At 40.0% G+C, this 24831-nt stretch overlaps 1 protein-coding gene across 1 annotated transcript in view; it reads left to right on the forward strand.

Moving 5' to 3' along the window:
* The window catches only part of BCLAF3 (BCLAF1 and THRAP3 family member 3), a 57323-nt gene extending 32900 nt beyond the window's left edge, over nucleotides 1-24423 (forward strand). Inside the window, 4 exon segments of the mRNA XM_053891775.1 lie at nucleotides 6148-6262; nucleotides 9969-10064; nucleotides 13271-13426; nucleotides 23362-24423. Coding sequence (XP_053747750.1) covers nucleotides 6148-6262; nucleotides 9969-10064; nucleotides 13271-13426; nucleotides 23362-23391 — 397 coding nt within the window. The 3' untranslated portion in view covers nucleotides 23392-24423.
* Nucleotides 24424-24831: the final 408 nt, after the last annotated feature.

Genomic DNA, 24831 nt, shown 5'->3' on the forward strand with positions numbered 1-24831 from the left:
CTCTATAAAATGAGAAGAACTAATTTATGATGTGGACAGGTTAGAAATATTAAATGAACTGCCACATGCGAAGTACTTATGCCATGTATGGCAAATTGATTGTCAGTACATTGTTGTTTTTCTTTCCCAACTCTGTACTTTTTCGGGGGCTCTGAGTATTTTTAGATTGACCCCAGTTTATGTCTAGTTCTAAAAACTATGTGGAATTCGTGGCAACCCTGGGACCCCATATGATTATGAGGTATAATTGAAGAGGACAAAATTTCTAGTTCACCCAAGGGTCTTCAAATCGTTTGGATCTCTTAGAAAGTAGGAATGTATGAATAGGAAGGGCCAGTGCTAATTCCCTTTCCATATTCCTTAGTGTCAAATTGACTAGACTTTTACGTCAAGTCTGTGGCTAACTTGGTCTTAGTCAAAATACATGGAGCTTGTTTAAAACTGGACTTTATGCTGACAATAAGTTTGGGACTAATTAAGAGATAGCAAACTGTGTGTTGGGGCATATAAAACAACTGAAAATAAAATCATTAAAATCTCGTCCCTTGCTAGGTGAAAGTCTCCAGTTTCTTAATATGACATGGTATGACTGTGCTCTTTAGTGACACAAGCTCCTGTCATGCTTGTCTTGATTCAGCAAGTGTAAGAAACTCAGTGTGCCAGGAAAGAGGATTTTAAAAACAGATTTAAGATAATCAGCATTTTATAAAAACCATGCTTTAATGCTTTAGAATATATCTTCCCCCTTTGAGATGAGAAAGGGCTCGAGCACTGGAGTTACACCTGAACTCAACACCTGGCTCTGTAGACACCTAGCTATGTGACTGATCTTAGGCAAGTTACTTAATCTTTGTTTCCTCATATGTAAACTAGAGGTGAGAATTACACTTACCTCACGGCGGTGGTGAAGATTAACTAAAGCCACGGGTGTGAGGTGCAGAGTAGCTCATCAGCATTAAGTGTTTATGATGTTAGCTTTGGAGGCTATGTAGAGCATGCAGAGATGTCTTTCTGCAGAATGTCTTTTGCTGGCTGTGTTGGAATATTTTATTTTTATTGGATGGCTGGTGCGGCATAGGGGAGCCGTGAGGGGTTTTTTTTTTAATTGAGCTATTACTTGCCACAACATTCACCCTTTGAAAGTAAAAAAATTTAGTAGTTTTTAGTATATTCACGAAGCTCTGCAGTTGTCACCACTGTCTAATTCCAAAACATTTTCATCACTCCAAAAAGAAGCCCTGTAAGCATTAGTTGTCGTTCCCTATTTCTCCTCCCCCCTAGCCCCTGGCAGCCACTTTCTGTCTCTGTGGATTGTCCTTTTCTTGATGTTTCATATAAATGCAGTCATATAATGTGAGGCCTTTCGTGACTGACTTCTTTCATGTAGCGTATTGTTTTCAGCGCTCCTCCATGTCATAGCATGAATATTCCTTTTATGGCCGAGTGATAGTCCATTGTATGTATGGATAACCATGTTTTGTTGATCCATTCACCGGGGGCTGGACATTTGGGTTCTTTTCCACCTTTTGGCTGTGGTGAATTATGAGGCTGTGAACATTCACGTGCAGGTTTTTGTGCAGACCTATGTTTTCACATCTCTTGGGTAGATATACTTAGGATTGGAATTGTTGAGTCATATGATAACTCTGTGTGTAACTTTTTGATGAACTACCCTTGTGTTCCACAATGGCTGCCTCATTTTACATTTTCACCAGCAGTGTATGAGGGTTCTAGTTTCTTCACATCCTCACCAGCACTTGCTATTTATTGTTCATCTTTCTTGAAAGGAGTGACTTAGAAAAAAATGATTTAGAACCTTTAACTTTATCCTAATTCGATTTCATTCTTAAAATAAGAAAAAGCATTTGAGTTTATCCTTTTGTCTTAGAAATTCAGTCTTTGAGGTTGACCTCATTAGTATTTTTGCAGAAATCATTTTAGTCATCTCAGTGTTTAGATTTGTGTAGAAATTCAGAAGAAATGAAATATGAAATCATTAAGCACAAGATGTAGCAATTTCCCACCTGTGTGATCTTTTTGCCCCTCAAACAGTTATATGCAGACTCTGTGTCTGTGTTTCCTCACCACCGTATCCCCACTGCCTTGAACTCAACTCAGAGCTGTTGAATGAGTGAAGACTTTGCAAAGAAGTAGATAGGACAGAGGATACTTACACTGCGACACATTTAAACCTTGATTGCTATTTATTCCCTAATAGCTTAGGTAATCTTTCCCAAGCAAGCCTAACACTAGGACATTCTGTCTCGTCTCGAAGACCATGTTCTCTTTTTTTTCTCTCTACTTCTGACCAATCGCGTACTCTAACATCTCCATGTCTTCTCCTGACCCACTATTTCTCCCTCTTGTAACCAGCATTCCTAAGTTCCATACAGTGCTACCAAGGTGTTGTGCTGCAATGTGCATGCATCGGCCTGGTGTGTGTGGGATAAAGCAGCTTCAAAATAGAATCGACAGACTTTGAGGGGATGTCAGGCTGCAGAGATTTTCCTTTTAGCTACACGGCGTACAGAAAACATACAGTGAAGAGGTATACACAAAGTCCTTGTCCTTGTCAAGCTTACAGTTTAATGGTAGGAAAAATAAATACCTACATGTTGACGAGTGAAAGGTGAAAATAAGGCAGAAGAAGAAATTTAATAGGACAGAGTGATACGTGTGGTGTGATTTTATCTAGGGTGGTTATGGAATGCACGTAGGATTTCTTTTTTTTAATTGAACAGGGATGTGAATTAAGTGAAGGAGTTAGGGAATTAGTAAGGTTTTTTGAGGGGATAGTGTTTTAAGGAGGGAACAACAAAGGCAAAGAGCCTCAGGCAGGATCATGCTTACTCTTGTTTAAGGAATAGAAAGCAAAAAACAAAACAAAACAAAACAAAACAAAAAAAACAGAAAGCAGGCCAATGAGGTTATAACACGGTGGGAAAAGAAGAGAGTAAGTAGATGAGGCCAAACTGCAGAGGACTTTGGAGGACGTGAGGACTCAGTATTTTACTTTGAGTGAGATTATGAAACATTTTGGGTTCTAACTCAAGAAGAAATATAATCTCATTTAAATTTTAAAAGATTCACCCCGGTTGCTGGGTAGAGAATGGACTGTAAGAGCAGGAGAAAACATTATTTCTTTCTCATGTAGAAAAAGAGTCCAGTCAGGACGTCAGAGCATGGTAGGTAGGGTGGATCCATCAGGAAACCAGCCTCCTTAGATCCTGCTCCTCAGATATCCTCTGCACGTGGCGTCTGCCTCGTGGTCCAGAATGGGTGTTTGTGCCCAAGCCGTCATGTCCTTCTTCTAGCCTTTTCTTTAAAAACCTCCTGGAATTTTCACATGCCACTTCAGCACCATTGGTCAAAATTTAGTCCCATGGCCATGCCTTGCTGCAGGCAGTCTGGGGAGTAGTTTCTTCAACGTGCACACTCATTTGCCTGGTCACAAAACAGATATCAAAGGGTTGAAATGTTCTTAATGTGGCAAAATATACATATAATAAATGTTATTATTTTAAGCATTTTTAAGTGTAGAATGCATTGGCATTAAGTACATTCATTGACAGTGTTGTGTAACCATCCTCACTACCCACTTCCAGAATCTTTTCATCTTCTCAAACAGAAACTATACCAACTAAACAGTAACTCCCCATCCTTTCTACTCCCAGCCCCTGATAACCTCTCTTCTTTCCATCTCTGTGAATTTGCCTGTTCTAGGTACCTCATATATATAAGTGGAATCATACAACAATTGTCCTTTTCTGTCTGGCTTATTTCACTTTGGAATATGTTTCAGCCATGTCATATCATGTGTCAGAATTTCGTTTTTAAAAAACTTTCATTCCTTCTTGGGGCGCCTGGGTGGCTCAGTCGGTTAAGCGTCCGACTTCAGCTCAGGTCACGATCTCCCGGTCCGTGAGTTCGAGCCCCGCGTCAGGCTCTGGGCTGATGGCTCGGAGCCTGGAGCCTGTTTCCGATTCTGTGTCTCCCTCTCTCTCTGCCCCTCCCCCGTTCATGCTCTGTCTCTCTCTGTCCCAAAAACAAATAAAAAACGTTGAAACAAAAAATTAAAAAAAAAAAACTTTCATTCCTTCTTAAGGCTGACTAACATTCCACTGTATGTGCGTACCCCATTTTATTTGTCCGTTTTTCTGTTGATGGATATTTAGTTTGTTTCCATCTTTTGTCTGTTGTGAACAATGCCGTTACGAACATTGGTGGGGTCATCTTTTCAATTATAGCCATCCTAGTGGCTGTAAAATGTTATCTCATCATGGTTTTGATTTGCATTTCCCTAGTGGCTGATGATGTTGAGCATCTTTTCATGTGCTTTTTGTGTGTCTTCTTTGGAGAAATACCTATTCACATCCTTTGCCCGTATTTTAAATTGGATTCTTGTATTTTTATTATTGAGATGTAAAGAGTCCTTTATATATTCTGGACATTACTCCATTATCGGATATATGCTTTGCAAAGAGGATTTTTTAAAGTCCATCGTTTTCTTACTAAAATTAGTAGTACACGTCAGTGGCAAACGTTTGGAAATATAAAGTATACAAATAAAAATATAAGGCATTCTTAATTTCATGAGTCAGAGATGACCACTGTTAATATTTAGTACATTTCCTGTCATTTACTTTTTTCTGGGCATATATGTAGTTTATTTTAAATAATTAAAATCATCCTCGGGGTGCCTGGCCAGCTCAGACCCCACGTGAGGCTCGAGACCCCGGGACCGAGAGTCGCATGCTCTACCAACTGAGCCAGCCAGGCGCCCCCCAAAATAATAAATCTTTTTAAAAAATCATCCCAGCTTTGCACCCTTCTCTTTTGACTTACTGTCATACCACGAGCAGTTTGACAGAACATGAGAGTTTGTAACATTTCAAAATACCCTGAGTGGCCATTCCCTGTCAGGTTTGGGGGTCAAAGCTGGGGCCACAAAATGACCCATCCACAGTGTCTCCTTTTAAGGGATGACACCCTGCTGCATAAGACAGGCCCTTGCAAACACGAGAGATATGTGGGAAGACTCCCAAATGCTACGTGTGCACGTAGCAGGGGTACGAGTCCGCCTCAGGGAGGTCTGGAAAAGCCTTCCTGGGACAGTGCAGGTGGAGCTAAATCTTGAAGTTGACCTAAGTGGGAGGAAATTACAATGGAAGGAATTATTCCTGCAGACTTGCGGGAGCAGGAGAGATGGTGGTGTGTTAGGAACTGTGTGTCGCTAAATGTTCCCCGTGCTCGGTGTGCATGTTGGTGAGACTGGAACACAGCAGCTGGTGAGATAGCAAGGGCCACAGCAGGCAGGGCCTTGAAGATCATGATGAGGAGTATGGATTTTAACCTGACGTTCAGTGGGGGGGCCCATGGAAGGGATTGAAGCAGGCCGAGACAGTGAGCAGTTCGTTCACCACAGAGCAGGAAGCGTCTGAGGAACACTGTGGGGAGATGTGGGACGTGACAAGGAGAGGACTGCCGGAGGGCTGTGAAAATGAGGCCCCAGGGTCAGAGGGCAAGCCCAAGGAAGGACCTTCCGTCCCAGGTCGGGCAGCCTGAGAAGAGGCTTTGGTGGCCTCTGGACATGGTGACGACAGGAGAAGGGAGCTGTCCTTCGCTTCTGTGGCCCAGCAGTGTCAGAAGTCTCAGCTCTGCCAATAGGGGACCCGAGCCAGTCACACTCTTTGTCTCTGGTGCTTTCATGAATAAGAGCCTATCAGGAAGGGGGCATCTAGTCCTGCCAGAGCCTCAAGAGCAGTGGTTATCGTCCCTCAGAAAACACACATTCTACGTATGGTTTCAGGGGATGACAACCCCCAGGACACCTGTCCTTGGACCCCAGAGTGAGAACCTTGGTCCAAGGAATACTGTTTCCCCCTATTGCTGACTTTCAGCTTAGCTCAATAATGTTTGTTGAAAAATAAAGGTTTTAGCCCTGATAACTATCATTTGTAATTTTAGTGGTGATAGATCTTGGAGTCTTTGAGTGTTTTTTTGGTTTGTTTTGTTTTCTTGTTTTGTTTCTTTTTAACTGTTTTGCTGCTTTGATTGTCTCTGAAGGGGGCAATTTAATTTCTCTTTTTTATTTGTTAGATAAAGGTAAACTAATAAAACGTTATTTTCTCTCTTTCATTTTATTAGGAATGATGAGCATTCCAGTTTTTCAGGGTTGAAGAATATTCATGTTGATGAATTCCAAAAACCTATAGGTTTTACAAAATCAAATTTTAGAAAATTTATTCAGAAACCGCACATGGTAAGAATGCAGCTCCGAATTTTTCATTTTGGTACACTCCATTCTCCTCACATATATGTGTATATAGAGAGACCACCAGTATTCTTCCATGTTTCTAACTGTTCATTGAGTACGTGTTACAATTCTGTTGTTCATTGTTAGTGTTCTTCTGAATCTTATACTTATTATGAGAGAAGAAATAGTTATCTCTGATTTAGTAGGATTTTATTTCATTTATTATAGTACTAGCTTTCTCAAGATTTTTTGGGTACAACTTTATTAAGGTATAATTACATACCATAAAACTTTTACCCATTTTAGGTATAATATTTAATGTTTTTTTTTTCATAAATTTACCAAGATGTGTAACCATCACCATAATCCAGTTTTATAACATTTCATGACCCCAGAAATAGCCCTTGTGCTTTTTTAGTTATTCCCTGTTCCCACCCCTGGTTGACCACTCATCTGTTTTCTGTCTCTAAAGATTTGCCTCTTCATAAGGCAGTTTAAAAAATGTCAGATGGATGGGACGCCTGGGTGGCTCAGTCGGTTAAGCGTCTGACTTCGGCTCAGGTCATGATCTCATGGTCTGTGGGTTTGAGCCCCACATCGATCTCTGTGCTGACAGCTCGGAGCCTGGAGCCTGCTTTGGATTCTGTATCTCCTGTCTCTGCCCTTCACCAACATGCACTCTCTCTCTCTCTCTCTCTCTCTCTCCCTCTCCCTCTCCCTCTCTCTCTCAAAAGTAAATAAACATTTTTAAAAAATGTCAGCTGGCTTTTGAAATGAGAGCAAGCGATAGCTAGGAAGTTGGAAGCCAGAGTCTGTTTGTGATGTAATCTCAGAAGTGATGTTCTGTCACTTCTGTCATACGGCCATTTGTAAGACACAAGTCACTAGGTCCAGCTCACACTCAAAGGAAGGGAATGACATAGGGGCCTGGATACTAGAAGGTGGGGAGCATTAGGAGCCTGATCAGAAGCTGTTTGGTACAGTCCTTCTGCTGAGCCCCAATGATTCACATCCTTTCACTTGCAAAATACACCCCTCCCTACCAGGGTCCCCCAAAGTCTCATCCCATTATATGTATGATTATGCACTTATTCAGATTTATGGACTTGATATAAATTCATGATGAATGCTGTGAAAAGACTTTTATATGAAACTGGAGGAAGAGATAAAGGTGTGAAAGAGGAAGATTTGTGAGAAGTACAGCAAATGGAATAGCCAATGGAATAAATAGAAGGTTATAAGACTTGGGGCTCCTGGGTGGCTCAGTCAGTTGAGCGTCGGACTTTGGCTCAGGTCATGATCTCACTGTTTGTGAGTTGAAGCCCCATGTCGGGCTCTATGCTGACAGCTCAGAGCCTGGAGCCTGTTTCCGATTCTGTGTCTCCCTCTCTCTCTGCCCCTCCCCCACTGGCTCGTGTGTGCTCTCTCTCTCTCTCTCTCTCTCTCAAAAATAAATAAGCATTAAAAAAAAATTTTTTTTAAAGAAGGTTATGGGGCGCCTGGGTGGCTCAGTCGGTTAAGTGTCCGACTTCAGCTCAGGTCACGATCTCACAGTCTGCGAGTTCGAGCCCCGCGTCAGGCTCTGGGCTGATGGCTCAGAGCCTGGAGCCTGCTTCCGATTCTGTACCTCCCTCTCTCTCTGCCCCTCCCCCGTTCATGCTCTGTCTCTCTCTGTCTCAAAAATAAATAAACGTTAAAAAAAAAATTTTTTTTTAAAAAGAAGGTTATAAGACTTGATTTTGGAAGAAAAGAAACTTCAGAATGGGCCCCGTTGTTTCTGTTCCCATTAAAGGATTACAGTTCTTTGCAGTACCATTTTAACATTTTGACTTTTGATACTTTCCTAATCATGGTAGGAGCATCACCTCAAATCAGTTATCTGGGTCAGCAAAACTTGCCTCCTATAGTGTTGAGAATTTGTTTTCTTCTTAGGCAGTGGGAACTCTGTAGCAACTCCAGATAATAATGGATTTGGTTCTCTTCTGGATGCCTGAATAAATACTAAATGTATGGTCATTTTTCTAAAAGCTATGCGTTGTGTTATATAGGAGTATTTTTTAAATTGTTCTCACATTCGTAAATTAAACTAGGCCCTCACAGGCTAGCATGGGTTATGTGAAGGAAGATATGTATATGTTCCTACAGCTAAGGTATGTGCTACATGTTTTGTGTTCTCAATCCTATACATTTAAAATGTGTGTTTTGGGGGCACCTGGGTGGCTCAGTTCGTTGAGCATCCAACTTCAGCTCAGGTCATGATCTCACAGCTTGTGCGTTTGAGCCCGGCATCGGCCTCTGTGCTGACAGTTCAGAGCCTGGAGCCTGCTTCAGATTCTGTCTCCCTCTCTCTGCCCCTCCCCTGCTTGTGCTCTCTCTCTCTCTCTCTCCTTCTTTCTCTCTCTCTCTTTCTCTCTCAAATATAAATAAATATTTTAAATCTTCATTTAAAAAACGCTTTTTATTTAAAAATTTTTAAAAATATTTTTATCGAAGTACGTTGACATAGTGTTAAATTAGTTTCAGGTGGACAACACAGTAATTCAACAAATCTGTATGTTATGCTATGTTCAAAAGTGTAGCCACCATCTGTCCCCATACAACATTATTGCCATACCATTGACAATATTCCCTATGCACAGTCATCTCTGTGACTTAGTCATTCCATAAGTGGAAGCCTGTATCTCCCATTCCCTTTCATCCATTTTGCCTATCTCCTCACCCCCTCTCCTCTAGCAGCCATCAGTTTGTTCTCTGTTTCCATGGGTCTTTTTCTGCTTTTTTTTGTTTATTCATTTTTTTTATATTCCACGTATAAGTGAAATCATAAGGTATTTGCCTCTCTCTCTGACTCATTTCACTTATTATAATACCCTCTAAGTCCATCCATGTTGTCACAAATGGCAAGATCTCATTCTTTTTTATGGCCATGTAATATTCCATCGTATATAGACCACATTTCTTTATCCACTCACCTATCGATGGACACTTAGGTTGCTTCCATATCTTGGCTATTGTAAATAACGCTATGATAAACTGGGGTGCATATATCTCTTTTTGAACTAGTATTTTCATTTTCTTTGGGCAAATACCTAGTGTTGGAATCACTAGATTATATGGTATTTCTATTTTTCATTTTTGGAGGAATCTCCATACTGTTTTACACAGTGACTACACCAATTTACGTTCCCACAAACAGCGCACGAGGGTTCCTTTTTCTCCATATCCTTGCCAACACTTGTTGTTTCTTGTGTTGTTAATGTTAGCCAGTCTGACAGGTGTGATATCATATATCATTGTAGTTTTGAATTGCATTTCCCTAATGATGAGTGATGTTGAGCATCATTTCATGTGTCTGTTTGCCATCTGGATGTCTTCTTTGGAAAAATGTGCATTCAAGTCCTCTGCCCAAAGCTTGAATTTTTTTTAATGCTTTTTTTTTGTTGAGAGAGAGAGAGAGAGTGAGCAGGGGAGGGACAGAGAGAGAGAGAGAGAGAGCACCCCAAGCAGGTTCCAAGCTGTCAGCACAGAGCTCTATGCAGGCCTCCATCTTACAAATCTTGAGATCATGACCTGAACAAAAATCAAGAATTGGGCACTTAACCAATTGAGCCACCCAGGCACCCCCAAAACTCGTATTTTTTAAATGGTAAGATGAAATTTTAAAAATAAACTTTCAAGTATATTAACCCATACTCCTGCTTTTTTCATGCAGAATTATACCATGCAGGAAAAAGACGTCATTACTCACAAACCCTTTGGAGCTGAGGGAAACCGTCAAAACACAACAAGCTTTAGAAGACCATTTAAGGTATTAAGTGTTATTTTCCATTTAATTCTAGCTTTGGGTTTATGCTTTGAACATAATGTTCTAAGTGTTAGTAAATTAAAAGCTGCTTTTGTGATATTTCAAATAGTGACTATACACTAAGATTCCTGGACATACATTTATAGTTAACTGTAATCAGTTTAATGGTAACCTTTTTCCTCGGAACTTGATTTTCAATTTTTTTTTTTTTTTTTTTTTTACCAGTGGAATCCTTTTTCACATATTACATGGAAAACACAAATGTATAAAACAGACACAGATGAGGTGGCTCTAGATGAGGAGGCAGACAAGGTTCAAGACCCTCCCTTTACGCCTGCCCCTTTACCTCTAAGGTGTAAATGCATAGCTCTGTGAACCTTCTCCAAGGTTCACAGACTGAAAAATCCTGCCCATAGGTGTACAACCCTCAGAGGCCTTCTGCATCATCTCAGAAAGATTCTGGTCCAGCAAGCTTTGTTCAAGCCTATTTCATCACATTCTAATGATTTGTACAGCTATGTCTAATGTGATTGTTTGATTATTCAGAACACTTCATCACACAGATATATGGAATAAGAATTATAGTGTGAAGTGCTGTATTTCTCTCCTTGTTCTCAGAAGTTGACATGCTTTTTAAATCCATTCTGACTAAATTTCCTGCTTATGTAATAGGTACATCATTAATATTTTTAACTCTATAGCGTCTTTTCCCGTCCCCCTTGAAAGAAAGGAAAATAATCTAGGTTTTTTGGTGAAAGTAGCAGGCAGACCTGATAGACCGGTTAGCTCATTCGGAGGAAGTTAATATTAGCATAAAGGTAGTATAAACTGTCCCCAAACCATAGACTAGGAGGTAGTTATGAGTGGTCCTCTTTTAATGCCTGGCTTGTTGAGAGGCATAATTCTAGATGTCCAAAGATTGTTTTCATTTGCAGTAACACAATTTGAAAGCATTGTGTAGGTAACATTTTTAGCCAGTGTTTCATGTACCTAAAAACAGGTGACATTAGGTTTTTTCAAAAATATTCTATGGCAGTGGCCATAGAATATATAAACATGTTTTACACCATCTTTTAGTATCTTGACTAATGAGCCATAAAACCAACTGAAAATGTGATGTCTGTTTAACTTCGAGGCAGTATAACTGGGCTTTCCCATATGAGTGCTTCCTAGGCTTCCTACATGTTTTTCTTCTCATTGGTCAGATATAGTTGATTGTAGTATTTTTCTAAGATTGTTGCAAGGCCTATTTCCTGTTACCCTTTCTTCTTAAGGGAAATTCTTAAATGTTAATTATTTTTAAATGTTTTCCAAAATATATGCAATAAAAACCTTTTGACCAATCGTTTAAAGCTGTGTAATGTTACAGGATTGTTTAGAAATTCAAAATTCTTTACAGTAAAATAGAGAGAAGTAATCCTTTCTAAGAAAAGGAACCATTTCATGAAAATTTGTTTTTTACAGAAGTTAGACTAATTCAAAGCCAGATAGTAATCACTTTGTTAGATATGTAAAAACGGACAGTGTAAATTTCAAGATTAGCTCTTATATGTTAAGTTTGTGCAGATAGTTTTAATGAAAGAGTTGTGTCTCATTATAATTCTTTTTTACCTGAATTTTCTGTAGGCTTAAGAAAATAATTGGAAAATAGGCCTGGCATAAATGCTTTTTTAAATAAAGTAATATGCTTCATTATGCACAACATACCCATTTGTTCATTAATTGTGGAAACGGGGTTATATTTGGGTTTGATAATTATTCTGTTATAATATACCATTTGTACATTCACCACAGGGAAATCAAACAAATATTCCTTGTCCTCTTATGTGTCTTATAATACTGGGCAGTATGCAGATCAGGAAATGGTCTTTTTCAGTGTAAACTCTTACCATGAAAACATTTGCTGTAATGGGATTTTTATGGTAAAGAAAGATTGACTTTTGAAGGTACTGACAGGAATAAAGAGAGTTTTTTTATTCTTTTTTTTTTCTTTAAAGTTTATTTATTTTGAGATGAGAGAGAGAGAGAGAGAGAAAGCTGGAGAGGGGAAGAGAGAGGAAGAGAGAATCCCAAGCGGCACCAAGCCTCACATGGGGTTCAGTCTCATGAATAGTGAGATCATGACCCGAGCCAAAATCAAGAGTTGGACGCCCAACCCACTGAGCCCCCTAGGCACCCCTAGAGAGTTTTTGATTCTTAAATAGATGTTGATACTTAATGTCCTCCCCCAATTGGGGATTTGATATATTACACTCTGAATCAGAAGGATAATTTTAGAAGCCTTTTTTAAATGTTTTGTTTATTTTTGAGAGAGAAAGAGACAGGGAGGGCCAGAGAGAGAGGGAGACACAGAATCTGAAGCAGGCTCCAGGCTCTGAGCTCTCAGCACAGAGCCCAGTGTGGGGCTTGTACCCTTGAACTGTGAGATTATGCCCTGAGCCAAAGTTGGATGCTTAACTGAGATACCCAAACACCCCTAGAAGCTTTTTTTTTTTAAGTTCTTATTTATTTATTTGGTCACAGAGAGAGAGAGAGAGAGAGGCAGAGAGAGAAGGAGAGAAAATCCCAAGCAGGCTCTGCACTGTCAGTGTAGAGCCCAATGTGGGACTTGTACCCTTGAACCGTGAGATTATGACCTGACCTGAAGTTGGATGCTTAACTGACTGAGCCAGCCAGGTGCCCCCAGAAGGATAATTTTAGCACATTAGATAAGGTTTTGAAAGTGGTACTTTTTTACATGATAAATTTCAAGAATTTCAACTTTTTTATGTTTGTTTATTTTTGAGAGAGAGACAGAGTGCGAGTCGGGGGAGGGGCAGAGAGAGAGGGAGACACAGAATCCAAAGCAGGCGCCAGGCTCTGAGCTGTCAGCACAGAGCCCATCCCGGGGCTCAAACTCACGAACTGTGAGATCATGACCTGAGCCGAAGTCGTCGGACACTTAACCAATTGAGCCACCCAGATGCCCCAAGAATTTCAAAACTTTTAACTTAGTTTTAAAAATTGCTTTTATGTAAATTTAAAAAAATCATTATATAAACTAAACTAGGAGGCTAGTTTGAGGTAAACATACTTTATTACCATCAGTAACCTCTTCCTTTTTAATATACGTGGTGCCTAGAATCAAGAGTACCGGACATTTTCCCATTTCTTACACTAATAGATTTGGAAGCTGTAGTTTTTACACTTAATTTTTTTTTTCTTTACAGACCAACTTTAGAGGTGGCAGATTCCAGTCCCATTATAAATCAGGCCTAGTACAGAAGAGCTTATACATTCAAGCTAAATATCAGCGTTTACGATTTGCTGGCCCAAGGGGATTTATCACTAATAAATTCAGAGAAAAATTACTGAGGAAAAAAAAGGTTAGTTGCATTATGATCTTTTAAAAATGTAGAGTGACTTTTGAACTCCTAAATCATCTATGTTTAATAGATCAAATGGTTTTTTTTAGTTTAATTTTGACCTAAGTTACAACCTAGATTTCACAAATGTTATTGCATGATAGTTGAAGAAAAAGTTCAAAGAGTGATGGTGATAGAGTTGTGAGACTGTCTAATGTTAAAATGCTTTTTGCTGTTATGCCCCAAATGCTGTGAATATGTCAGCTGTTTGAGCTTTTTACTTTGGAATTTCTGTTGTATGATTAATGTTTGAAATGGAAATTCAGGTAAAAAACGTTTAACCGGTGTATTTTAGTTTCTACAATGTGAATTATCTAAGTACCAAAGGATATTGAACTGACTGTATAAAAAGGACACACGATTGCAAAACATACTAACTCTTCTTCTCCCCCCATTCATGTGTTTCTTATTGTGATAAAATGCATATAAAGTTTGCCATTTTAACCATTTTTAAGTGTACAATTCGGTGGCAGTAATTGCATTCGTAATGCCTGGCAACCATCGCCACATGTGCTAACTCTTAATGTTAATAAAAAGTTTCTCGATAATTTGAATTTTGTTCTTTTAGTTGTGGATTGATTTTACTTAAATTTGTCATCTTGATATTTCAAAATGCAGCATAAAAATGATCTGAAGTTACCTTCTGGATATTTTAAATGAGAGCAATAACATTACATCAGTTAAGTGAGGCATGCTTGCCAAATTTCTGACTCAGTTTTGTTCACTTGGGGCTGTGTTTTCTTTGAGAAATGTATGTGTATCCAGTGTTGCTATCATATAGTCCAATGGTGGTTTTATAAATTTTCTAACCATAAGTGTTTCCTTAATTATTCATACTTGTGAAGCCTTTACCCTGAGCTCGCTTAGTGATTTTAGTAAAACTTGTTTTTCAGAAGATGGACTAGTAGAACGGAATTGACAACCGTTTGTGTGGGCTTTTTTAATTTATTTATTTAAAAAAATTTTTTTTAATGTTCATTTGTTTTTGAGAGAGACAGAGACAGAATGCGAGTGGGTTAGGGGCAGAGAGAGAGGGAGACACAGAATCGGAAGCAGGCTCCAGGCTTGGAGCCGTCAGCACAGAGCCCGACGTGGGGCTCGAACTCACGAGCCGTGAGATCATGACCTGAGCCAAATTCAGATGCTCAACCAACTGAGCCACCCAGGCGCCCCCCCGTTTGTGTTTTTTTAAGCTTTAGCATTAACTATAATACTTTCTGTAACTTCTCTCACCGCCCACCCCCCGATTTCAACTGGATACCGTAGGTGAAGTTTCGCATTTCACCATGCGTGTCACTCTTGATGTCACTGAGGTTATGAAAGCCATCTGTTCCTTGAGAACATGAGTGTAACTGGACACATTTCGCCTCTTGTACGCTTCCCTACTGTTAGACCAAGGTGCTGCTTTTCTTCCTGACTCGTGTGGCAAGTTTCTTTGCAACAGATCTTCTAGGCATTTGTCCTCATTCACAGATGGCAGCCTGGCTGTTGACGGGGAAGCAAGTCATTGATTTCCACTCAAGGAGGAAGGTTGAGGCAAGCCTTTTCCTCAGTTGCAAGGTTGGGATTCGGGCACATGTTGTGTGTTCTTTTCTGTTGGCTCTCTGTTAGCTTCCTCTGACTCCATTTTTACCTCTAGTTTTTAGATAACTCAGGACTCCTGAGGGCTTGACCATCTGCCTCAGCCTGCAGTTTCTATGTGCTCATTGAACTTGTGCTGTTTAGTCATTCTTTTCTTAGCCTCACCGTGCCAGCTTCCTATTGACCACCCAGTTCTTCCAGACCACATCGACCACCAGTCTCACTTAACAGCAAATAGAAACCAGACATCAAGCCTTCATCTGAGGACCTAAGAAATGTGTCCTAGAGGAGGCCACAAGCTGCTATGAGTCTCTAGTCTTTAGGGGCTAGGCGTTTTACATCCTCTAAAATGTAGCAGTTACAGGTAACATCCGGTGCAGGTCTAGCCTGCCCTCCTTTGTCTTTCACTGCCATCTGAGGGCTTTAGAAGTAGTCCCAACACACTGCATTTTGTGACATTCACTGTCTACAGCTCTTTTTCTTACGCCTGTCCTTCTGGATGCTACTTTGTCTTTGTAGTGTAGCTTTGACATGGGCTTTTACATTCTGGCTACTGTCAGTACCTACAAGCAAGGCATAAACAGGCTGTTTTGTCGATTTGTGTTTGAACAGCCCAGCTCTCCAAGTATGGCATGAAATGAGGTACATGCCATACGATTAGCATCCTACTTAACAATTGAGTTCCACATTCTCCTACCCTTTAGGATAAGGAATGAGGCATTGCACCTTCTCTGTTTCTGCCACGGTCTGAACTAAGGCACTTAAGGCTTACCTGGCCTTTGGGCTGTCCCAGTAGTATGGTGCTGCTCTGAAACCCCACTCCATGTATGTAAACTGATGACTTAGACCTATTACTTCATTTTCCCTCAACCTTTATGCCCTGAAGAAAAGAGGTGTGAAGGCTTGGAGTCTTTTTTTTTTTTTTTCCAGTCTTGCTTGCTTCCGCTTTCCCTTCGATTAGGGCCACTTTTGCTCAAATGGAGTTACTGAGTGTGAGGTGCCACTTATATCACTTTTCATCTCAAGCTTCTGCTTCGGAGGGAGCTTTGAAGGTCCTGTCCTGGAAAGAAGCCATAGTCTGGGCACCATCTGTACACTGCTTTTTTTTGCTTTTTGCCCTAAAAGAGAATTCATTCTTTTTATTGTTATTAGATCACCACCTAGATGAATTAAAGATTCATCACCAGTTAATTAATCTAGGTGCCCTGGGGCTGCTCTAGCCTGAAACCAGATCTGAACTACACACCCATACATGCCTGACAGTCCACCAGGAAGGTTCAGACTGACCTTGTCTGGACTGCTCCCTCCCTAGCCGTGGTGAAATGCCTGGGCTGATCATTCATGACTTGGAAGTCTTGTGGTGCTCATCTGTAGTGCGGTCCAGTCACTGTGCCATCATTCACGTGCTTCCTCTCTCCAACACCAAACGGTCTCAGGATGGAGTGGGGGAGATCCTAGATGTGCTCCTAATATTTCTTGTCCCACTTCACAAGACTGATTGTGGCTCCCCAGCTGCCTACAAAGTAGCAGGATTCCCAAGCAGTATTAAAAGTACAGAACTGAAATGCTTCCTCCTAATTTATCTGGTGCTTATCATTATTAATCCCATTCTGGCACCCACATGGTCTTTTATTGTGTCTCCTTTCTCTCAGATTCTGTGCCTGGGCTAGACGATGAGGGGGTGGGAGGAATGTCTGTTACCACCTGGAGTAAGGCTGGTCTGTTCACAGCCATTCACAAGTGCCCGCCTTTAAAGATCCTCTGCTCATCACAAAGTTTTCAGAAATTCTTGGGGGAGTAGGACAAAGAACGTAGTAAAAATTCATGAAGCCACCTCTGAGAACATTGCCTCTGAAAGAATGCTAGCGGTTGAGTGTTTAGTCAGGGAGACCTGGACCTCTTTAGCATCACAGATTCTCTCGCAGTCCTCAGGGTGCCTGTCAGCGAGGTGCCTACCAGCACTCGGCCCGTGGATAGGAAAGGGAGAAGGGAGAGATTGTAAAGACACTGCAAGAAGGAAGTTAGAGACTGGGATCTGTGGCTCTTGGGGTTGAAGAAACCCTTGAAAGTCACGGGGTACAAAGACAGAATGGGAGCCAAGATCAGGTAGATCACCAAGAATCCGTTCTACACCCACTGTGTCCCTGGACTTGAAGTGTGCCATCATCGCCCTCAGACATTTGTGACCTCTGGAGCCTCCAGTTTCACTCTCTCTCTCTATGACTTCTTTGTCTTATTTGGTGGTTTCCCTTCTTCTATGCATCCTTAAAAAAATATGAGCATTCTCTAGCATTCTATTCTTTCTTCTCTTTGTTTATTCCTTCTACTTGCCTTGACTGTCCTCACCTCTTCCCAGGGTTCCAGCTGTTACCTCTGGTGATGACTTTATCCCTCATCACTCTCTAGAGCCCCAGAAGTCCAGCTGCCTCCAAGGTGCCTCTTGAAGGTACCTCCAATTCAGCATGTTCAAAATCAAACTTTCACTGGCACAAACTACAGCATGGGTGACCCTTAAAAACATGATGCTAAGTGACAGAAGTCAGTCACAAAAGACCTCATATTGTGTGATTCCATCTACGTGAGATACTCAGAATACGCTGAGCCATAGAGAAAGTGGATTAGTGGTTGCCAGAGACTGGGGGGTTAAGGAAAAATGGAGGCGTGTGTGTGTGTGTGCCTGCTAACAGGTATGGGGAGTCTTTGTGGGTGAGAAGATACTCTTAACACTGATGGTAGTGACTGATGGTGGCACAACTCTGTGAATATACTAAAGAACCGTTGAATTGTACAGTTAAATGGGTGAAGTGTATGATGTGTGGTTTATATCTCAGTGGCACTGTTGAAAATAAAATCAAATTCACTCTCCTCCCCAGACCGCTGGTTTCTTCTGACAGCTAGCCAGCCAGCCAGACACGGTTCCTGGTTCCCCTTCCAGCTGCAGCCATTGCAAGTCTTTCTGTCATTCATTCATTACTTCGTTTATTTTATTTTATTTTATTTTATTTTATTTTATTTTATTTTATTTTATTTTATTTTATTTTATTTTATTTTATTTTATGTCTACTTATTTATTTTGAGAGAGAGAGAGCGCACATGAGCAGGGGAGGAGCAGAGAGAGGGAGAGAGAGAGAATCCACACTGTCAGCATAGAGCCCAACCCGGGGCTCGATCCCATGAACTGTGAGATCATGACCTGGGGCAAACTGTTACATTGTTCTTTTAAAGCTCTTCCATGGACTCTGCACACCACATAAATGTGATAACTAACATAATTAACTTTTTAAAATATGCAAACAACCTCTTTTAATGTGAGAAATTTTATATCAGTCATTTTTTTCCCTTGAATTTGGATATCCTTCATATTTTATTTACTTATTTTTATTTTAGAGAGAGAGAGAGCAAGAGAGTGCGTGTAAGTGGAGGAGGGGCAGAGGGGAAGAGAGAGAGAAGCTTAAGCAGGTTCCATGCTCAGCATTGAGCCCAACATGGGACTTGATCCCATGACCCTGGGATGATGACCTGAGCTGAAATCAAGAGTTGGATGCTCAACTGGCTGAGCCACCCAGGCGCCCCCATGTATTCATATATAAATACTACCTATTGCTAGTAGAATAACGTAGTGTTTTAGGTATCCATTCTAACTCTCTTTTTTCTTTTTGTTGATGTAAGTCCTGAGAAACCTTGTTAATATGATTCTCTAGATGAGAATGAAAAGACTTTTATTATAGCAACACCACTTGATTCTTTGGACTCACTCTGAATTATAGGCCAAAAAATCACCTAGTGATCTGTCATCAAAAACTGTTTTGAATGTTCTTTTGTCCTCCTTCAATTTTATTAAACAAAGGCAAAGAAGTGGAAGCCATGTGACTTGCAGAAGTATGCTATTTATTAGTAGCTGTTAGGGTGGGTTCATTTTCTTGACACCATCAGCAGGATCTCCAACTGCCCTGTTTTGGGGGATCCCCAGGTAATGCAAAGTAGGAAGATTCAGGATGAGAACTTGTGTCTTTTTTGTATAAAGTGGAGGGTGAGGGACCAGCCCTAACCACTTGTGCAGGTAGATTAATTTTGGAAAGTGAACATTGGGAAGTTGAAGATCTAGAAAGTAATTCTTCCCAAACTATCTGTACCCACATGCTCCTTGGAAAGTCTTCATATGTCCCTAAGGGTAGGTATACCCTAGCTTGATAATTGCTGACTTACTTAACCAAGCCTCTGTTGATGACTTTGGTATAGCTTACAGGTTTTCTTATTTTTGGTAACACTACTGGGCAAATTGACGTTTTGGTACCTTGCCATAGTCCACCTTTTTTACTCATTTATGCTCTGACCAGAAGTACATGAAAGGGCCCATTTACCTACACCCTAGCAGGTGCTCCACGTTATCAGTCTTTATTATCCATTGTCAGTTTAATAGCAGAAAATAGTTCTCATTTGCCTTTCTTTGGTTATTAATTATGTGAGCATATTTTAGGTGTCTGTTGACCAATTAATGCCTTCCCTCAGCTTCCTTATTTCTATGCTTTGCCAGTGTTTCTGTTGAGGAATGGTACTTTTTCTTATTGATTTGTAAGAACTCTTAATTTACTGAGAATATTAACCTATCATACATTTTGCTGGTATTTATTTTACGTTTGCCAGCTATTTGTGGTAGCTTTTACATTACAAAATTCGTAAATGTTCATGAGTCTGTTTGAGTTTGTGCTTATATGGTTTCTAGATTTCATATCATACTTATGCTTATAAAAATTCCTTATGGTGTTTCCTTTAAGTGGTTTTTTGGTTAATTTTTAAAACATATAAATATTTATTCCCTCTAGAATTTATTTTTATGATACAGCGTGAGGTTAGAATCTGTTTTTTTCCAATGGATAGTCAGTTTTTTGATACCACTTATTAAATAATTTGTCCTTTTCCCACTGATTGAAAATGCCACCTTTAGCATATGCTACATTCTTATGTATTCCTGATCTGTCGTTGGAATATTTGGAGTCTCTAGCTTGTTTCCTTGCCTGCTGTAATTTGCTTATTCTGTGCCTTCACTACTAGCACAGTTATTCTCCCAAAACACAGCCTGAATCATGTCACTCTTATGCAAACTCTGCAACGATTCTGTTGCCTACAAGAGAAGAGACCAGACTTGTTCACCGGCTTCAGTCCTAACAAGCTACCTTTGTAACCACATTTCTTCATGGAACCTCTGCTTTTTGGAACATAAAATATGTTTTCATGTATTTGTATCTTTGCTCCTGCTGTTCTCTTGCCTAGAAATAGCCTTCTGATCCCCACCGTTTTCTTATTAAACCCCGCTTTCGTTTTAAGACCCACTGTAAAGCCTTACCAAAGCCACCTCTTTAGCTCTTGTTTCATTTCGTCTCTCACTTGTTGCTGTTTGCCTTCTTGTTTCCCCAAGTAGATGGTCAGCTCCTTGGGGACAGAGGGTACCTCATTGGTCTTTGTATCTTCCCCTTTTGCCTTTTATTTAGTCTGTTTTTAGAAAACACCTGTGGAATAGAATCAAATCTAATCATATATACATACACACACTCACACGCATCCATCTATAGCTCTAAAAAGTTATTGAATGAGCGGTGCCTGGGTGGATCAGTCAGAGCTTCTGACTCTTGACTTCCACTTAGGTCATGATCTCACAGTTGGGTTCGGGTCCCACGTCAGGCTTTGCAGTGATGATGCGGAGCCTGCTTAGGATTTTCTCTCTCACTCTCTCTCTCTCTCTCTCTCTCTGTCTCTCTGCCCCTTCCCTTCTGGCGCACACACGCTCTCTCTCAAATAAACTTAAAAGAAAGAAAAAGTTACTGAATGGTAGTAGCCATTGTGTCAGGGGTCCCCAAGACCAGCCCCAGGTTTTGTGATTGCTAGGACTCAGCATATGGTGGCACTCACAGCCGTGATGTGTTAGAGTGGAAGGCTACACAGCACATCAGCAGAAGGAACTGGCACACAGGCAAAGTCCAGAGGACACCAGGTGCAAGTTTCCAAGAGTCCTCTCCCAGTGGAGTCACACGGGACGTGCTTAATTCCCGCCCCCCCCCCAACTTGGGGCGCCTGGGGGGCTCAGTCGGTTGGGCGGCCGACTTCGGCTCAGGTCATGATCTCGCGGTCCGTGAGTTCGAGCCCCACGTCGGGCTCTGTGCTGACAGCTCAGAGCCTGAAGCCTGTTTCAGATTCTGTGTCTCCCTCTCTCTGACCCTCCCCCATTCATGCGCTGTCTCTCTCTGTCTCAAAAATAAATAAACGTTAAAAAAAAAATTCCCCCAGCGACAAGCTGTGGTAACACATGTGAAATGTTGCCGACCAGGAAAGCTCGTTAGAGACTCATTGCCCAGGGTTTTCACTGAGGGCTGGTCACATAGGCACCTCGGCCAGTTACATACCGAATTCCAGACTCTCAGAAGGAAGGCAGGTGTTCAGCATAGACCACATTGTTTGCACAGTTTGGACACTCATCAGTGGTGAGAACCCTACCAAAATCTAAGTTCCTGGCTGACAGCCAAGGAACCTAAGTTCCTGGCTGACAGCCAACCTTGTAAGTAGCCTTTCGAAGGATAGCAGTCAGATATGCTGTATTAACTCTTCCACACAACCATCTTTTTGAAGAGCTTAATTTCACAGATGGTAAATGCCTAAAGAGAGGAGGAAAAAATCAGTATGTAGGAATGGCCAGGGAAAGTATGCTAAGCACTTTGATTTTTACTCTCTCCTCTTACAGAGGAGGTCAGCTGAGTCATAGACAAGAGGAGGGCATAGAAGGGGCTACAGCCAAAGATCCATGTATGATGGTAGAGTGTAGACAGTTGGATACACATAGGAGTGTGCAAATTATAGAGGGTCTTGAAAGTTGGGTAGAATATTGGGGATGTGATGTAGTAATAGTAGGACATCTTGCTAGCCTGAGGAGAAAGTGATGTTGAGGATGATGGCTTGGTGAGCAGTGGGTATGCAGGGTTCTGGGGACGAGATGACATGGAGGGAGACCAATAAGGGAGCATTTGCAGGGATAGCAAGTGTCAACCTAGGAAAACTTAGATGAGCATGGTGCTCATATCTCTAGTTCAGCATTCTGCTTAAAATAGCTGTTCACATAATTGGAAGAATGGAGGGATCCACCTGAGAGATGGTGTGGGTGTAGAAGAAGCTACGTCAAGGATGAATGTGATTCAGAATAATTGTACATTTTTATAAACAAGATATTTCAGCTGAAAAAAATTTTAAGAATTATTATAGTCAAGAGTTCCTTTTAAAGTTGTTAGTAGGCAACAGATATTTTGTTTGAAGATCAATGTATATGATTTTTGTATTATAGAAAATTAAGAAATGGGACATGATGAATTATACCTCTATTTAAAGGAGTGATGTTGACAAAAATAAAACTATGCATGTATTTTGAACATTTCACCAATTAACCAAAACAGAAAGAAGAGTAAGAATTTTCTATCAGCACTGTTTTTGTTTGGAATTAAATGTTGCCATACTAATGTAAATGCCAAAAAATAAATCAACTTTTAAATTTCTTTCAGTTTTAATAATATAAGATCCTAGTAAAAGGTAAGGATATATGTATTAATATATATTTTAAATGTCCCAGGAAAACATGCCATTTACCATTTTTGCACTTTTATTAGCTGCATGGTGTTCTGTCCAGTTTGTGGTTGGTAATTTCATATTTTGCATAGCATCACAGTATAGAAGCCATGTCCATTACCCTCTTTAATCACAGTCTTGTTGTTATGAATTCCTTTTCCTGTGTTTATGGAAGCCTTACATCTTTGTATGTTGTAGATGACCATCCAAAAGCAAGAAAGCTTCCCCGCCCCCAGCAATAGCTTTCTCTGCTATCAGCCAAGCCAGAAGAGTCTGTGTTGTTTTAGAATTAAATATACCATATATTGACAAAGATAAAATACCAGTTTGAGACTGGGTGTATGTCACATCGGGCTCTGTGCCTGAGGGGCAGAGTTTTAAGAGTCTTGACTTTTTTTTTTTTTTTTTTTTTAACAATACCCAGGGAAACTCGCCCAAATAGCAGAATGCCTTTTCATCAACTTACTAATACCAGCATATTGAGTGTCATATATTTCCTTTGTCCTACTGACCTATCATTTGGTATCTGCTTTGCTGTGTTCTGTTGTTACTTTGCGTCTTTGGGGTTCCACATACCTTTGTGGGGGTCTAAGCTATAAGTGGTAGAAAAATTAAAACATCTTGGAAATTGCAATGTGAAAAAAACGAGCTCAGATGTTATAGTTGACTCTTCTTTTGAAGTTTGTATTTCTTTTGTTTTCTCTCAATAGGGGTATACAAACATTGCCACCCCAGTCTAATCTGGAATTGTTACAAACGGAAACGACACTACAGGATGGTATTCGGGAGCATCTCTTTTTATCAGAAGTTAGAATTGGCACTCAAGCACTAATACTGTAATTTCCTTGATAACATAACTTTATTTTTCTGTAGCAGAATGCTGCAACTTTTTTACATTTAACACTTGCTTTTAAGTTACAGTATTCAATGTAAAAGTTGTATTAACTACAGTTTCTTTTGCAAAAAGTCTTACAAGGGCATTATTTGTTGATGTGTTTTTCTCTGAGCATGGTTTCATAGAGAACTTAACTGAGTTACATCCAGATGTTTATATGTTGAAAGTTTTGCTTATGTAATAAAAACAAAAAAAAAGTACCTGAATTGTATAGTGTCTGTACATGAAAGAACTTTAAACAGTGGCCTTATGGTAGCAAATTTTATACCAGTTTTTCTTTTTTCTGATGATAGTTTGGCTTATAACTTGAAGTTTGCTTAAGTTTCTGAAGATCAAGGCCTATATAATTTATACATTTCATATTATGATATAAGAAGGCAAGAGAAAAGGTGCTTCAAAATTTCCATCAGGTAGTTATGAGTGCACTGAATTTTTAGTAATTGGTTTATTCAGTTTTTTCCACAACTATTTGCTCTTTCCAATTTCAAAATGCTATTGTGGAAAATATGTAAAGATTTTGTAATCTCTGTTCCATCTTATTTTCCCCTCAGGGCAAGCTTGTGCATATCCTGTTTTTAAAGGCTTTTTAAAAATCTGACAGACAAAATTTCATATTTGGAAATTGTACTTTACTACTACAGCATTATACATTTTGCAAACACATAAAGTGTTTATTTTCAGTTCAGTTGTATTGAGTACATACTATCATAAGGTAAAATTGATGGGATTTTAAATAATATTTTAAGTCCCGGTACCTTATTTCTTTATGTTTTCTGTGTTCTGCTTAATAGTACATACACATTCCCCGTGAAATTTCTGTGAACTGCTTATTTGTAATAAAATAAAAAACTGTTGCTCCTCCTGCTCGAAGAAGTTACTTGCCAGTTTGTGAGAACATTATTTTAATTTCAGATGAGAATTACAGCCCTGAGTAGGACTTGTTGATATTTAAAATAGTTCAGCACTTACAAAGGCAGAACTTTTAAAATCAAAATCTGGTAAGAACTTGATTTCTCATGACTGGATGTGAAAAATCTTGCTACAAACATTTAATTTTTTTTTTTTACATATCTTTGTAAGATAGGGCAGCCATTTCCTTAGTGGGTCAGCAGTAAGTGGGGGCGAGAGTACTTGCATTAAAATTGGGTAATAAATTTAGGTCGATGTCCTGTCTTAATGCTGTGTACTGTCTCTGTGAGTCAGGTTTTCCAAACATATTGAACATTCCACTTATGGTAAGAAAGAAATACATGTGCACAGTAGTATGACAGCTTTATATTGTGTT

This window comes from Panthera pardus, unplaced genomic scaffold (genome assembly GCF_024362965.1).
Source record: "Panthera pardus isolate Hobbes unplaced genomic scaffold, ASM2436296v1 HiC_scaffold_27, whole genome shotgun sequence".
NCBI lineage: Eukaryota > Metazoa > Chordata > Mammalia > Carnivora > Felidae > Panthera > Panthera pardus.